Source organism: Armigeres subalbatus, chromosome 2 (genome assembly GCF_024139115.2).
Source record: "Armigeres subalbatus isolate Guangzhou_Male chromosome 2, GZ_Asu_2, whole genome shotgun sequence".
In the NCBI taxonomy this organism is placed as follows: Eukaryota; Metazoa; Arthropoda; class Insecta; order Diptera; family Culicidae; genus Armigeres; species Armigeres subalbatus.
Genome location: NC_085140.1, coordinates 283,778,486 through 283,794,122, shown reverse-complemented (window position 1 = coordinate 283,794,122; position 15,637 = coordinate 283,778,486). Strand labels below are relative to the sequence as shown.

At 39.2% G+C, this 15,637-nt stretch overlaps 1 protein-coding gene across 1 annotated transcript; it reads left to right on the top strand.

Annotated features, from left to right (window-relative positions):
• The first annotated feature begins 10,710 nt into the window (after positions 1 to 10,710).
• Positions 10,711 to 14,998, top strand: LOC134212334 (opsin-3-like). Its single transcript, XM_062690094.1, has 2 exons — positions 10,711 to 11,013; positions 13,272 to 14,998. Exons 1-2 carry the CDS (start codon positions 10,781 to 10,783, stop codon positions 14,161 to 14,163), a joined length of 1,125 nt encoding a protein of 374 aa, XP_062546078.1. The 5' UTR covers positions 10,711 to 10,780; the 3' UTR covers positions 14,164 to 14,998.
• The last annotated feature ends 639 nt before the right edge of the window (positions 14,999 to 15,637 follow it).

Genomic DNA, 15,637 nt, shown 5'->3' with positions numbered 1-15,637 from the left:
GCGTCTACCGAAGATACTTTTGAACAAGTTTTTCGGTATCAGTTCCATCAACCAAATCGGTGAAGAAATATCGCACACGTGCACCTGCCGTGGCCACTAGTGAAGCATTTCGGAAGTACTTCCATGAGTTGGAGCAAGATAAGTGGAGCAAGAAAAGTTGAAGAGAAAAGCTGACCGCGAACAGAAGAATGCCGTTCGCGAAAAGAATAAAAAGATGAAACAGAAAGAACCCCTAAAAAGAAAATCAAAACTACAGAAATAAACTGACATTCACTTTCGTCGTTGATTAAATGAAATAAACAATATATTTTGGTATTTTGCAACTGCGCATAATTAGGAACAAAAATGCGCATAATTAGGAACATGCGTAAATAGGTGCGCACAATTAGGCACCAAACATCGGTTCAAAAAATGCGATTTTTTTATTTGATTTTGATTAATTTTTCAATTGCAACATTTTCTTTTATTTTAATAAACATGAATTAAACATTCTACTGAATAACATGTGTAAATCACAGTTTAATTTATCTGATATGACGATTTAATTTTGAAATGGCTTAACTGCGCACAATATGGTACACTCACGGTAATTATCATTTGCATGCAATATATGAACAGAAAATGTGTTCTTATATTGAAAAATTCCTTTTTAAAATCATTTTTTCACTTACCCCACATGTGGGGCAAGTGAAAAGTTGAAACCGATTTTTTTGTTTTCCAAATATTTGGTATCCTAATTTTTTTTCAAAGATCTTGTTCACAGGCATATAAAAGATTGGATAGATGATTCGTTATGTCATAAATATGATCAATTTCAATATTATATTCAACTTTTATGACTTGATGAACATGAAATATACGATTTCATTTACCCACTTGCCCCACTGTACCTTATAGTCCACTCTTGCTAAAAACATGCGAACATTTTAACACAGCAACGCTTGGTGCCACATCGTTGCCTTCATATCGGCGCGTAGAAGGTCATAGTTGCTTCCAAAACAATCAAAACAAAATAAAACGCTAAACGTCATATCTTTTCAATTTATTAGAATACATCAAAGTGCTACCTATCTGGCGAATTTTCATTGTTTGCCGCTTTTTATTTGTAACCAAACGATCTGGGGGAAACATGTAGGTAGAGAGGCCCCAAAACGCCCCCCGAGGCAAAACGCCATTTGGGTATTCCTTCATATTTACCGTATTTGGCATGGCCGTAACCAAACTAGACCTAAAATTATGTAGGTTAGGCGAAAAAAGTGTCAAAATAAAAGAAAGGAAGGTTGGAAAAACCGAAATATGTATATCCATGAAAATCGTTACAGCTAAGATATTAAAACAGTCTTTGCTTAGCTAGGGCCCTTCATCAATATGATCAATTAGTGCTTCTGGTGGCTAGTTCCTTTAATACTCAAATGGCTAGCTTCCTAATAGCCTTTAATTTTTCAAATTTGCTTTCCCAGTTCGTGATTGTTGTTGCTGTTAGTTTTAACATTTCCCATTTTAATATCCTTGAGCCATCTCGTGACCCCTATCTTCATCAAACAAGATTGATTATCATCCGACTGCCTTCGCCGGAAGGATGTATTACCTATTCAAGTTCATGAACGAAAATTCAGCTAGCTTATTGATCAACTACTCCAAGGACAGCTCTCACTTGCTTCTGGTGAACCGCAACGAACAAAAAAAAACTCGAAAATTAATCGGACCAACACAAGACAACACATAATGAGCATAAATATTCATTTATTCGTACTATTCAACAATTAGAAAAGCATGTGACCTTTTGGGATGTGAGAGAAGGAGAGAGGGAGGAAGATAGTGCGCATGAAACACAATATATTTCCGATTATTTTTTTCAGGTGTTTAATTATGGAATAATTTTTTTTTATAATACATGCTGATCCACTGATCAGTCTTCATTCAACTTTCAGAAGCAGATCTTCAACCATTCCCAAGTAACCAATTATTGGTTACTTGGGTTAGCATTCATTTGCATTGAGCATTTCGCACAGATTCGTAGGTGGTAGGTGGCTGGGGGCAATATGGACATGCTAGAGAATAGTGTCATTTTCACAAGGAAAACGTCGTAATATTGGGGACCTAAACCACTTACGTGAATCTTGAATAGAAGCACTACGATGGCTTGAAATCCATTTAGTGGAAAACAATCGGATTTTGTATTTTTTTTTTACAATGAAAGTTGGGATGAAAAAATCTCGTTTTAAAAGTGTGCTGGTGAAAATGTTAAAAAAAAGCTTAAGTGAATTCAGTTGATGAATTGTATGCATAGGCTAAAGATCTCTAAAATGAGCCTCTAGAAACAAAAATGTTGGATAATAATCCATATATTGGTAACTTACAATGATTTTACTAAAACAGCATATTACATCAATAAAAATCACTTAAACATGCCATTGGTCTGAACAAAACTCGGAATTCCGAATTTCCAATGAATGCTTGGTGTTTTCGGAGGTAAATAATACAATCTTTTCAAAACAAAATTCCGGTGAAAAAATGTATGTACTTCATATGGTCCATATCACCCACACCAGAACTTGTCCGTTTTACCCCACCATGATCTAACTTCTTAAAAAATTAAAAAAAAAACGAATTTTGAGATAAATCATCAATAAGTTTGAGATTCTCGTGGATGATGCGGATTAGTTTTGCCGATTTCTGTTTTAAAATCTTAAATACTGCACATCAAAAATTACATCACCATGGCATTTCAGCCATAGTTTACATTTAATCTTTAATAAACAGAATAGTTTTCATTCAGACTATTGTATGTGAGTAGCATCACTTGCATCCGTTACCTCAGATATTGATTTGGGACTAATCACTATCTCTTAGATGGAAGCAATGCACTCTCCAAAAGTCGAGATATGTCCTGGCCACGTCCTTGCGAATGCTGAGGAAGGAGAAGGATGGTTAGTTGGACACCTACTTAAGAAAGATGCAGAGAACTCTACGACCTCTCATAGGTGCCACGAGAGGGTTTGGGATTAAGTAGGAGGTTATAACAGTAGGAATCTTTTTTTTTGGTAGAACGTGAAACACAGAAAGAACTAAGATGGAAATACAAAGTATGAAAGGGACGAGCCTGGAATCGAACCCACGACCTCCTGCTCATAAGGCATAAGCGGTAGCCGCTAGACCACCGAGCTCGTCTCTTTCAGAAGCAGGTCTTCTACCAAAACAAATATTTAAGAATTCGACGTAGGCAACGTTTTATATTAGACGTCTCTTTCGATGGTAAGAGGTTTGGAATGTCATACTCGTTGGGCTACGAAATGGTGAGTTGACATCCGGGAATGGGCGCCTAACATAGCTCTGGTCACGCTTCCACGGAACTTCCGATGACATTTGACCGCCAGCTAAGGGTTGCGTACTTAGCTGGTAGTGTAGCCTGGGCACTGTTGTCCTTCTGACATCAGCTAGAGTGAGAGGGTGCGTCCTGTAGGGTCTGCCTAGGATGTGGTGGGATTCGACAGTCGGCTCTGTTGAATTTCTATGAAAAGCTGCATGTGTACCCAAGCAGGCCCTATCAAAGCGACCGTGTGCTGCTCAAAGCGCACTAGCCTAGTCCTGGTGCTGGGTGGGACTTTAAACAAATTTGACCCGACTGATCGAGCGTCTGTCCACCAAGGAGGTGCGGCTCCAACAGCGTCTGTTCTGGCATCCAGCGGCTGAGTATGAAATACTATTCCCCGGAAGCTATATCTAATATGGCAGCCCCATCCCGGTGGATAGGGAACCTTGGGCCAACAACCTACTGTTCCCGAAACATCAATTTGTTCGAGAATCCGATAATGAAAGAATACGGACTGATTTTACGGCGACGACTCTTAGCGCGAAACAACGGACACGAATAGGAACATGGAACGTTTTAACCCTAGCCCAGCAGGGTAAATTGGCACAACTTGCCAATGAGGCACGCCGCATGAAGCTTGAGATCCTGGGACTGAGTGAAGTCCGTTGGCCAAACTTTGGAGAACTCAGAACGCCGTCGGGACAAGTTCTGCTATACTCTGGTTTACGAGGTGAACACGCTCCCCGGCATCGCGGAGTTGGCTTACTACTAAGCGCTCAGGCACACTCTACGCTTATGAAGTGGGAACCTGTAAGTGAAAGGAAAATCGTTGCCAGATTTAGAACACGGGTCTGAAACCTTACTATAATCCAATGTTATGCGCCAACCGATGCTGCCGATCTGCAAGACAAAGAGAACTTCTACAGTCAACTCAATGCCGTCGTAGATAGAATTCCGAAGGATGATATCAAGATCTGTTTGGGAAACTTCAATGCGAAGATCGGATCCGACAACTCGAACCATGAGCGCATTATGGAACGCCATGGTCTCGGAGAAATGAGCGAAAACGAAGAGCTGTTTGCAGAAGTTTGTGGTAATAACGACATGGTGACCGGGGGATCGCTCTTCCCTCATCGACCGGTTCGCAAGGCCACGTGGGTCTCCCGTGACGGCTTTACAGAAAATCAAATCGACCACTTATCAGCCGAAAATGAGCCTTCTTGTTGTACGGAATAAACCTAGTGCTGATATCGCGTCTGATCATCTGATCATTCCGGAAGATGGCAGCGTGGAAGACCATTGGACCGTCATCAAGAATGCCTTCATCGCCACCAGCGAGAATAATTTGGGCGAACTCGGCATCCAGAGAAAACAATGGATCACCGATGAGACCTGGAGGGAGATAGAGGAGCGAAGAGAAGCCAAAGCCGCGATAGAGCGATCAAAAACCAGAGGAGCCAAAGTCTTAGCCCGTCAACGATACTCGGCTCTTGAGAAGGAAGTAAAACGCTCATGTCGACGGGACAAGCGAGCGTGGGCAGACTCTCTAGCCGACGAAGGAGACAGAGCGCCGCAACCGGGGACATTCCCCTCCTCTACGATTTCTCACGACGCTTAAGCGGGGCAAAGATGAATCCAACGATGCCTGTGAAAGACGCGAATGATCAGTTATTGACCGACCCAACTGACCAGCTGAAACGCTGGTTCGAGCACTTCGAACAACTTTTTCAAGTGCCAGCCAGGCCATCACCATCTCGGTATGATCTGCCTAGGATCCGACGTATAACACGCGTCAATACCGAAGCTCTATCACTGCTAGAGATTCAAGCATGAAATCGAATAAAGTCCCTGGGGTAGCTGACCTCATGACATTGGCTCTGTAACGTGGTTACAGAAAACACTTGGTCATAGTTTTATAATAATTTAATTTACTTACACCATGCAAGCAAATATAAAATTTTCGCAAGAGACACTCAAGGGTTATTCCATATCTTTTCAGTAGTACGAGCGCCTCTGTTTTGAAAAGAGAGTACTTTACATTTGAATGAACTATGTATGGCAATAGCTTGTTTATTCCTCATCACCAGATTCGCTTATCAGTTGGGTTATCAGTTGTTAAATCAACTGATGAGCGTTAATCTCGGAAACAATAGATTGTGGCAAAAAGATAGCGTCGGTTTAGCTCCATGTTTAGTCAAGCTCAATTCTATTTTTGATTGGCAGTGTAAAGCCTAGAAGTGGATAACAAAGATCGGCTAGTGGAAGAACCGAATTTATCTTAAATCCAAATTATAAGCGAAATAATCTTTTTCAATTGGCCCTTGTGCTATAGTGTGGTTTTAACGAAAAACGAGATAAAAAGAAAAAAACAAATTGTGAACCAACACTAGAAAAATTGAGCCGCTCAGGCAGCTCGTGCATCATTCCCTCGAAGCCAAAGGACACAACTTTCCTTCAAGTGAAGGTGTCAGTGTAGGGGATAGCGACTAGCCAAGCTATTCCTAGGGACGGATCCGAAGCCCGGCGGCCCGGTCGCTCTCAACTCCGGTGCCTTCCAACGACCGTGCTGGTGGCGAACCAGTACACCACCGCTGTTTACACCGCCACCGAGTTAACTGGTTTAACAGTACCGGTGCCTAATGGACATCACCCGGCCACTGGAGGCCCAAAACAGGTCAGATAGACATAAGTAGGGTAATGATCGATCGCAAGAATAAGTGCCAAAGAAGAAGAACATTTAATTAAGGGAAGAGGATGCATTAGATGTAGTTCGGAGATCACGCGTGAAGAAAAATAAGAATTGTAAAAATACAAAAATGTTAAAACTTAATTAACTGGTTGATCGCTTGAAGCACAAGAGGCCCCAACCTATGCCATGCTAAGAGGAAGGGGGTTTGACTAAACGATTCTGTGGGTTTTCTGCATTTAGTCTCTCGCGTCTTAATTGGTTATTGCGGTAGTGAGGATTAACGGGTCAATTGCAATACGTTTGGTCGGGATTCAGTTTAAAAGAATAGACTCGCCCTGAGGAGTCTCACCGGGAGTACCCTCGCAGGTCCACATGCAAGCAAATTTCCCTGCTTGCTTGGCGCATAAGTGGACTTGTTATTATAACATTTTGACCTCGTGACGCGAACCGTTACAGCTCAACTACTGCATAGTTTATTTCGTAATATCTGACTCCGCAATTGGATCTCAAACAACGAGCTTCATCGTCGTTGTCACCAGAGGCCGATTACACCTGTACACCTCCGGTGGTGCAAAGGGCCAACTTGAAAGATCTCCATCCTGAGCGTTGCCCGGCTATCGCTTTAAGCTGTTGCCAGGTTAGATTTCGGTCGACTTCTTTTATTTCTTTATTGAGGCTTCGCCACCATGGGCCTCTGGATCTGCCTCTGCTGCGATGTCCCGCTGGGTTCCAGTCTAATGCTTGTTTACAGATTTCGTTTCCGCCCCTACATAGAGTGTGGCCGACCCAGCCCCACTTCCGATCCCGAATTTCTGAGCATGAGCATGCATGGTCGGGGATTGAATCCAAAAGAGAATAAAAAAGTCTCTTATGTATCATATCTGGATACATATACGATATGTAGCATACCACGAGAGACTTGTTTCGCAAGCTGTCATGAAAAAGAACTGATTAGAGAGGCTATTATACTGCTATTATACTAGAGTGGGCAGTATAATAGTTCAAATTTTGACTTTTTTGCCCTCCGATGCTTAAACGATTGCATTTGCCATTTTAATAATCATCCTAAATTTTTAGCAATTTTGGATGTAATTTGACTGTGCCACACGTCATTTGAAGTTTGTATGGAAATTACTGTGAAAACTGACCCTTATGTGGAAGACCGTTCAGTGAGGTGGCCCATGAACTATTTAAATATAATCAACACATTGCTACACAGAATACTTCTTAAGCTGAAAGTCAGTTGTTGTTGCGCAGCGATTTCTCGCTTGGAAGAAAAGTTATGTAGAAAACAAAAATGCTCATTATTGATATTGATATTATTCTTTTACGTATTAAATTGAATTTCCCACGATTCAGTATTTGCTTAATAACTTTTCTTGCGAGCATCAAATCGTTTCGCAACAAAGTCGGCCTGTTTCCTTGTGAAATTTCTTATGTTGCAGATGTTCTTACATATTTTTAGAGCTTTGAGGGAAGCGTTGGGGAACGGTTTTCCATGAAAGTTACTGTTTTCATAGTAATTTTCATACAAACTTCAAACCGCGCGTGCTCACTCAATTTACATCCAAATTAGCTAAAAATTTATGTGGGTTAATGAAAAGGCAAATGCAATCGTTTAAGCATCGGGGGGCGAAAAAGTCAAAATTTGAATCACTCTACTGCCCACAATAGCATAATGAATTTTTATATTGTCCCATATGAAAAGGAAATCTAGCAAAGATGGGACTGATATGCGATCATATGCAGTATACTGCCGTGAATCGCATATTTGTCCCATCTTTGCTGGGTTTCCTACTCATATGGGACAAATATACGATTCACGGCAGTATACATCATGATAAATTTCTTTAAAAAAAAACTCCAAACGCGGGGAGCACTGGCTTTGATGATGCATTTCAACATGTTCTACACAGCTGTGCGGTTCCCAACACAAATATAGTAATAGAAGTATATTCTTGGGTTATTATTACACCATATGGTGAAGGTGGTAAACTTTTTACCATATTGTATGATAAAGAGCATTGACTAACTCCTAGGTTATTATCTAAAGGAGCTTCTAGTATGGATTGACAAAGAATGGCACAGATGCTCTTCAACAGAACAAAATAACGAGGTTTATTAAAGAGCTATGATTAAAAACATCTGATTAGCTTGAAGGCTTATCATGGAATGAGGTCTCGGATTTTATATGTCAATAACGTCTCTGCTTCACCGATTCCTTCGATTGATTCATTTCTTCATTATCAGAAATGGTTTAGAAGCAAAATGTTGGTCTAGGAAGAACTGTATAAAACGACCATTTTCACGGACGTTCCAGATTTGCGGAAAGGCCGTCTGGTAGCCACCTGCGGTCATTGCAGAGTAAGAACTGTGAATTAACTCTATGATCACTATCAGAATTTGCTTAGAAAAAATTGTGCTGCTGTACTTTCCAAAATTATTATTTTTACGAACGTTCCGGGTTTTCCGGAAGCCCGTCTGGTGGCCGCCTACTATCACAAGTGAGTGAAAACTGCGCATTACCTCCAAGGTTATTGTCAGCAATGATATAGAAAAAATCGCGCTACTTCAGGATGAATTTTTAATGGAATAAATGAATAATTCATTATTGGTCACTTTTCACAGTGCACCTGAGCCTTTTATTCAGCTATATTTACCCGAGCCTTCTATTGAATCACTTTTATTATGGTGCCACTTGGTCAATTGACTAAAAAGATATCTCAAGCATAATTTTTCATAACGACGTATGTAACAATTATGATGATTCGAGAAATCCTTTGCAGAAAGTTGGCAAAACTTTTTCTAAAACTGTTTAAAAACTAAATCTTTTTTCAATGTTTTTTTCCGCTGGCATGCATCAATACATGGTACTTAATAAGCGTGCTTCACGTCATAGCTCAGTTATTTCAAATTCTCTGTGAAAAACGATAAAATTATACATACACCGGTATGCTGTCCATACGTCGCTGTACATTGGTCGGTTTTCCATAGTGTACGATTGACGGAACTACAGTTTTGTAAACCGTCTAAGACGAATTAAGTACTGTCCATTTAATTCCACTAGTTAATTTTCGTTATCTTTGCAGATACGTATTTCGACCACAACTGTGTGGTCGTCTTCAGTATCTTGTACTCGACCCGACTTGAAGAAAAGAATCGCAACTTACGTTATTTATACTTCGCTAGGTACTGTTTCTTAGCTTATTTGCCTACTTTATTTACCTATATTGTAAATTACTTTATTGTTTAGGTAGAAACTTGAAGACCAAGAGCTGCCATTTCCCTGATCCTTGTTCAACAGCGCTGTTTGTACCTGTCGGTGGATTCCAAACTCTCAGCTACATCGAGTTTCCATGGGAAGAGACATTTCTTAAGATTTTAATATTTGATGCCGTAATTGGGTGATTTTCCTTATACACATGCTCTGCTACCTTAGATCTAAATTCGTAATGTAATCCCTTATCGTTTTCTCTTTTCGCCTTACTCACTTCGCCATATGTTCCTTGAACCTTATATCCTAATGATCTTTTGTTTGGCCTACTAAAGATCATTAGATATAGATTCAAAAAAACTATAACAAATGAAAAACAAAATGAAATAAAAGAGCTTAATATATTTTTCTACAGTTTTGTTTTGTTTTGCTTTTTTGGTACATAGGTCGCTCTTAGTTCCCATATGTTAAAGCGACGTAAGTAACAGTGAGACTTCAAAAATCGAAAATTCTACATACGTTGATTCGCAATAAGATTAAATTAAAGAATTTTAAGATCTAACATCAGTAAAATCGATGCGTATTATATAAAGTCGCGTGTGATTGTCATGTTGTATTAAAAACCTCGCTTTGTTTACTTTTGTTACATACGTCCTTATGAAAAATTATGCTTGATCTCATTTTTATTCAATGTGTCAAACTTTTCTACAACAATGCGAGTTCAGGCGGAAGGTTAAAGAACTTTTTATCAAAGAACATAATTTTATTATTTTTTCGATAAAAATTTGAAATCCTCCCTCAAATAATTAAATTTGTCAATGAAATTTTCAGGCGGGCGGAGACAGATAAGAAGATAATAAAATTTGTTCCCGTTTTATTTTGGTTTGCGTGAACGGTCACAGCACGATTATAATTTTAAAACGCAAAAAATATTAATGAAGGTACCTAATCCAAAATGAAACAAATCCTCCAAAAGTGCTAATTTTCCTCAGGATGACAATGAGCATATTTCATTCACACTTTGTACATGCGACTGCTTTAAATCAATTGAATGAAAAAAAAATGAAAAATTTGTTTCAATTGTGTTATTTTATTAACTATATTGAAATTGTAGCATTTCTGCATTTGTCATGTCCAAAACATTAATCTCAAATAAAACGATATCACGCATCCGCAATTAAATGTGATTTCAATTGTGCGATCCGATTTGTGTGCACTCGATAAAACGCATTAGCGAGGAGCATGTAATCGCGCATTATTGCCGATTCCTCGTCGCATTTCATTAGACACAAATCCTTGGTGAATTGATCCACAACCTAATCCTAGAAGGCAAACAGATTGCATTTGGTCAGTCCTGAATGACTTGCGTTGACTGTAATCCAATAATCGGGTTACAAGCATCAAGAATCACGCCAACGTTCCGCTAATGTTCAGTTCTATAAAACACTCAGATTGCAGAAAGCGTTCGAACATTTGCGAAGCATTTCTCCAGGAAACCGGTCCGAATCGTTCCCAAGTAACTCCCTGTTGAAAAGTTTGTAATTTTGTTTTTTAAACGCCTGATATGGATCATCTGAACGATACAATTCCTGCCATATTCCCAATGGCTCGGATAAGTGATATGCCCAACATGTTGGGCTGGAATCTTCCATCGGATCAACAGCACTTGGTACACGATCACTGGAAGCATTTTCCGGATCCACCGTACTACATGCACCTGCTTCTGGCCCTTATCTATTTCGTTTTGATGAACGTATCCCTGATTGGAAATGGAATCGTTGTGTGGATATTTACTACGTAAGTATTATTGTGAAGTGGGGTGTCAATAACTGTATGGGAAAAACTGAATAGGGGTGATCGGGTCAATATGGGAAATCGTTCCGAAAAGCGCAGAAAAGCTCTAAAAATTATCATTCAAATGTAGTTGACTTATACTACTAGGTACTAGGGAGTGTTACCTTTCGTATTACGTCGATAAATGATGAAAAATGTGTTTGGAAACTGTTGGAATGCAGTTTTGAAAATGTATTGATTTTAATGTGTGTTTCCGACTATACGGGGCAATATGGGCCACCATCTGGGGTAGTATGGGCCACCCATTCAAAATGTTTTTTTGGGAGAGAAAAATGTAATATAGATGAATATGATATTCCAACAACAGCTTAGAGTATTCCATACAAAATGTGATTAATAAGCGGCACAATAGCGAACTGAATCGTTTTTCTACTCTTCACCGCTTGCAGACACAAATAGGGTGCTTGGTGGCCTTGTGTCACTGCTTCTGCCTCATAAGCAGGAGATTAAGGGTTTGATCCCTGGCCCTTTCCAATTTCCTATTGGATAATTTCGTTAATCATATAACTCAATCTCTTTGCAAATCAAATTCTCATTGCTAGCAAGTATGATTCTAAATATAGAATTGTTCTAAAAAGCTGCCTGTTACTTAGTAGCAGTAAATAAAATGTAAAGATAGATTGGTATTCATTTGTACCGCATACGAACGCTATATACGGTCGCTATGCTCGTGCAGAGCCTCATACAAGTAAGAATGTGTGAGGTTGATGTGCAGGTAGCGTTGGTGTGGTATTAGAAGTGTGCGTTGTATTAGAATCCAATAGCATTAAAATTCGAATTGTGAAAAATACTTCCCATTAGAATTCACTTCAATACTTTCTCATTACTCTAGTACTTCTAATTCTCATTCATATATTCCTATCCCATAGATCGCATCACTTACCAAAGTGAATCCAGATAATATATCCCTTCGTACTAACACAATATCCTATCCTAAGACTATCGTGGAGATGCAGAGGTACACTCGGTCTCTAGTAGCAACGAGAGTTGAACTAATAATCTTTCCTTCCCTTGATGACCGTAAGGACGTGGCCGACGCCGTAATTGACTTAGTAAAATGCATTGAATTTCCGAAATTTGCACATTGAGAATGATAGCTAAACCCAAGCTTTATTCAATTGGTTCCCTGTGCAATTTCGCGAGTTCTAGTCAATCACGGAGTAGCAACTGCGAATTGTACGGTTATCCTGCTCATGCTCATGCTCATGCTCTTCACCGCTTGCATAGACACATTCAATTCTGCCGTAATCTGAAAAAGTGACGTATACGCCATTTTCCAAAAATGGTGTTAACGAGTACTACTCATTGAGCTCTTTAACAGAAAAATGAAAATCATGCATGTTGTAAAATGGCTGTTACGTCACTTTTCCAGATTACGGTAGAATTGATCTATGGTCTTTTTTTTCTATTCCGAGCGCAGTAATGCGATGTTGTAATTTTTTATGATTAATTTTTATGATTAAATCAGATTTGTATCAGTACAAACATGTGTGCACAATATTCAATTATAGTAGATCTTTTGATTGAGATGCATTTTTCACCTGTATTTTAATCAGTTTTGTGTCAAAACCTTATTTATAAACTTTAAAATATTATAATAATTCTGCCTATGCAGCGAAAATTTACATTTCAGGTGTATTTTCATGTTCGAATTGAATTTTAATGCGGTTTTCACGTTGATACATATGTGGAGCATTCTCTTAAAGATCATATAACTTTTACATGATAAAACTTGTCAATAATACTTGTCAATAAGCTCAAATTGAGGGTGGCTTATATTGCCCCGTATGTCCAAATTACCCCTACTGCCCCTATCAAATTTCAAAAACTATAAAATGCCCATTGGGTTGAAGGAAAAAACAAACTATGCAAAATTTGAACTCTAACGAATGTAATGTAGGGATGGCGAAAATCCCTCACTGTTTAGTTTAATTAATTGACCGTGACTTGAAATAAATGTATTCGTAGCAACGAATGACATCCTTTTAAATTGCGTTAGTAAATTAGTTTTATGCAAAGCATTTCATCTCATTGATTGTGATACTACCATAAGGTAGCCTCTTGATGATCGCATTTTTGCCCCGAGAGGGCAATAGAATTTTACTCAGTCACTGAATAGATGAAAATTTGCGTGTAATAGTACATATTCTTGATTATACACATGTTAGTCATTTTTTTTTTAATTTTATCTCTCATTGCAGTTCTAAATCCCTACGAAACGGTTCGAACATGTTTGTAGTAAACCTTGCAATATTTGATTTACTGATGATGTGCGAAATGCCCATGTTCCTAGTGAACTCATTCTCAGGACGACTGATCGGCTACGAAACAGGATGTGCCATCTACGCCGCATTGGGAAGCCTCTCCGGAATTGGTGGATCTATCACTAATGCAGTTATCGCTTATGATAGGTACCGTACCATCTCAAACCCGTTGGAAGGCCGCTTAAACAGAGCGCAGGCAGCGATTCTTGTCGTGTGTACGTGGATGTGGGCTATGCCGTTCACATTGCTGCCAATGTTCAAAATTTGGGGCCGATATATACCGGAAGGATATCTTACGACTTGTTCATTCGACTATCTAACTGATGACTCGGACACTCGTGTTTTTGTCGGATGCATATTTGCATGGGCTTATGCCATTCCGATGTTCATCATTTGTTTCTTCTATACACAGTTGTTCGGACATGTGAGGCAACACGAGGCCATGCTGAAAAATCAAGCCCGTAAGATGAACGTCGAATCGCTGGCAGCGAACCGAAACGAAAAGGCTCAATCCGTAGAAATTCGGATTGCGAAGGCTGCTTTCACTATATTCTTCCTATTCGTCTGCGCTTGGACTCCGTATGCCATCGTCGCAATGATAGGTGCTTTTGGTGATAGAACTTTGCTTACACCATTTTTCACCATGATACCGGCAGTTTGCTGTAAAATCGTATCTTGTTTGGACCCGTGGGTTTACGCAATCAGTCATCCACGGTACCGACAGGAATTGGAGCGGCGTCTTCCATGGCTTGGAATCAAAGAAGCAGCGGACAACATTAGTACAACAGAAAGCAAACAAACAACGGTTGTGGCAGCAACGGGCGAATAAGAAAAGGAATTTTGTGTTCCATAAATCATGGGAAACGTTTCCCTTATGAAGAAAGACGAAGCAATGTGTTATGGAAAATGCGAACGGAACTTAGTAAGTTCCATGGTTACCTAATATACGTATCATTGCAAACCTAAGAACTTTTAGTTGATTTTAGGTAATAGGATCCATGGTTGTTACTAAGATGTAGTTATAAATGTTAGACAACAAATATTGTTTAGTAAAATTTCCAGCAACGAAGAAAATATTAAAAAAAAATAAAGAGAAGAATGTTAAAGCAGTGATTTTGAGTCTTCTATATTATTTAGTAAATAATCATCTTGGTTTGTCAAACAACTATGCGTGCGGACAAATGTTGCATCAACTTGTCTATATGTAGCTGGAGCCTAATGATAGAAAATCAGCAAGAATACGAAGTACATGCTAAGTACGAAAATGCCCTTTCTACAGATTCATAGACTGGTCAATGTGGTCGCTTATCGATTTCAAGCGCATAACAATCTAAGTGATAGTAGATCCCGACGAAAGAGCCGCCGCACGACATATTTAGGTGTAAAACGGAAATGTCCGCTTCCAGGAGATCCCCGGGAGCATCTTGCAGGAGTGGCTTCTTTGCTCGGAAACTGTTGCAGGGACTATACATTCCTGTATCATGAGCTTCTACGAAGAATTAGCCATCGAAAGACATATGTGGAGCTATTTTTATACTGACATATATGACCGACAAGGTAAACTTTGTAATTCGACGTTTCTTTAAGTATTTATTTTAAAGCCACACGCGCAAAGTTGTTCATGGCCGACTGGAGATTCCGGTGGGTGGGTTCGCGAAAATTGTTCGAAACCCCAAACATGAAGTTTAAGCGCCACCTAGTTAACTTTCCGTTTATGTTGAATTGTAGCCCGGTCTAAGACTCCGAAGTTGGTCCAATGGGAGAAACCTTCGAATAAAGGAATCCTAGCGTCCGACTCACTTAACATTTATCAACTAGAGCGAACATTGCTGACACGACCCCAACGCAACGTTTCAAAGACGAACTTCCCCATAAAAGTTCAAGCTATCGTCATCGGAAGATCCTCTACTTGTACCTTGATGGCGACCCCGACCGCTGAAAGCTGAAAGAATATTGCAAAAAAGGGGGCTAGGGGAAGATATTACAATTTCAAGATCATTTTCACATTGATTACAATTTCAAGATCATTTTCACCGATTTTATTTCATACATTGCTAATGCTATATAATATAAAAATATTCTGCCCCAATTCGCAATAAAATCCTTTCTTGATTGTAAGTTGCTTTTGTTTTAAAATAAATCAGCCCAATATAATTATCCGTTTTACTGATACTTAACACAAACTTTGTTTTAGTTTTTTTTTTTAAACAAAACCCACTTGTCTTGTCACATATTAATATTTATTCGCATGGCAGTCGAGATTTTGATACTCTGTACACAAAAATTAACATAATTATAGTTCT

What these genes read in the sequence shown, in the direction of transcription:
- LOC134212334 (XM_062690094.1), top strand. Translation starts at nt 10,781, where the DNA reads ATGGATCATCTGAACGATACAATTCCTGCCATATTCCCAATGGCTCGG. An exon ending in GTTGTGTGGATATTTACTAC is followed by an intron (nt 11,014 to 13,271) that starts GTAAGTATTATT and finishes CTCTCATTGCAG; the next exon opens with TTCTAAATCCCTACGAAACG.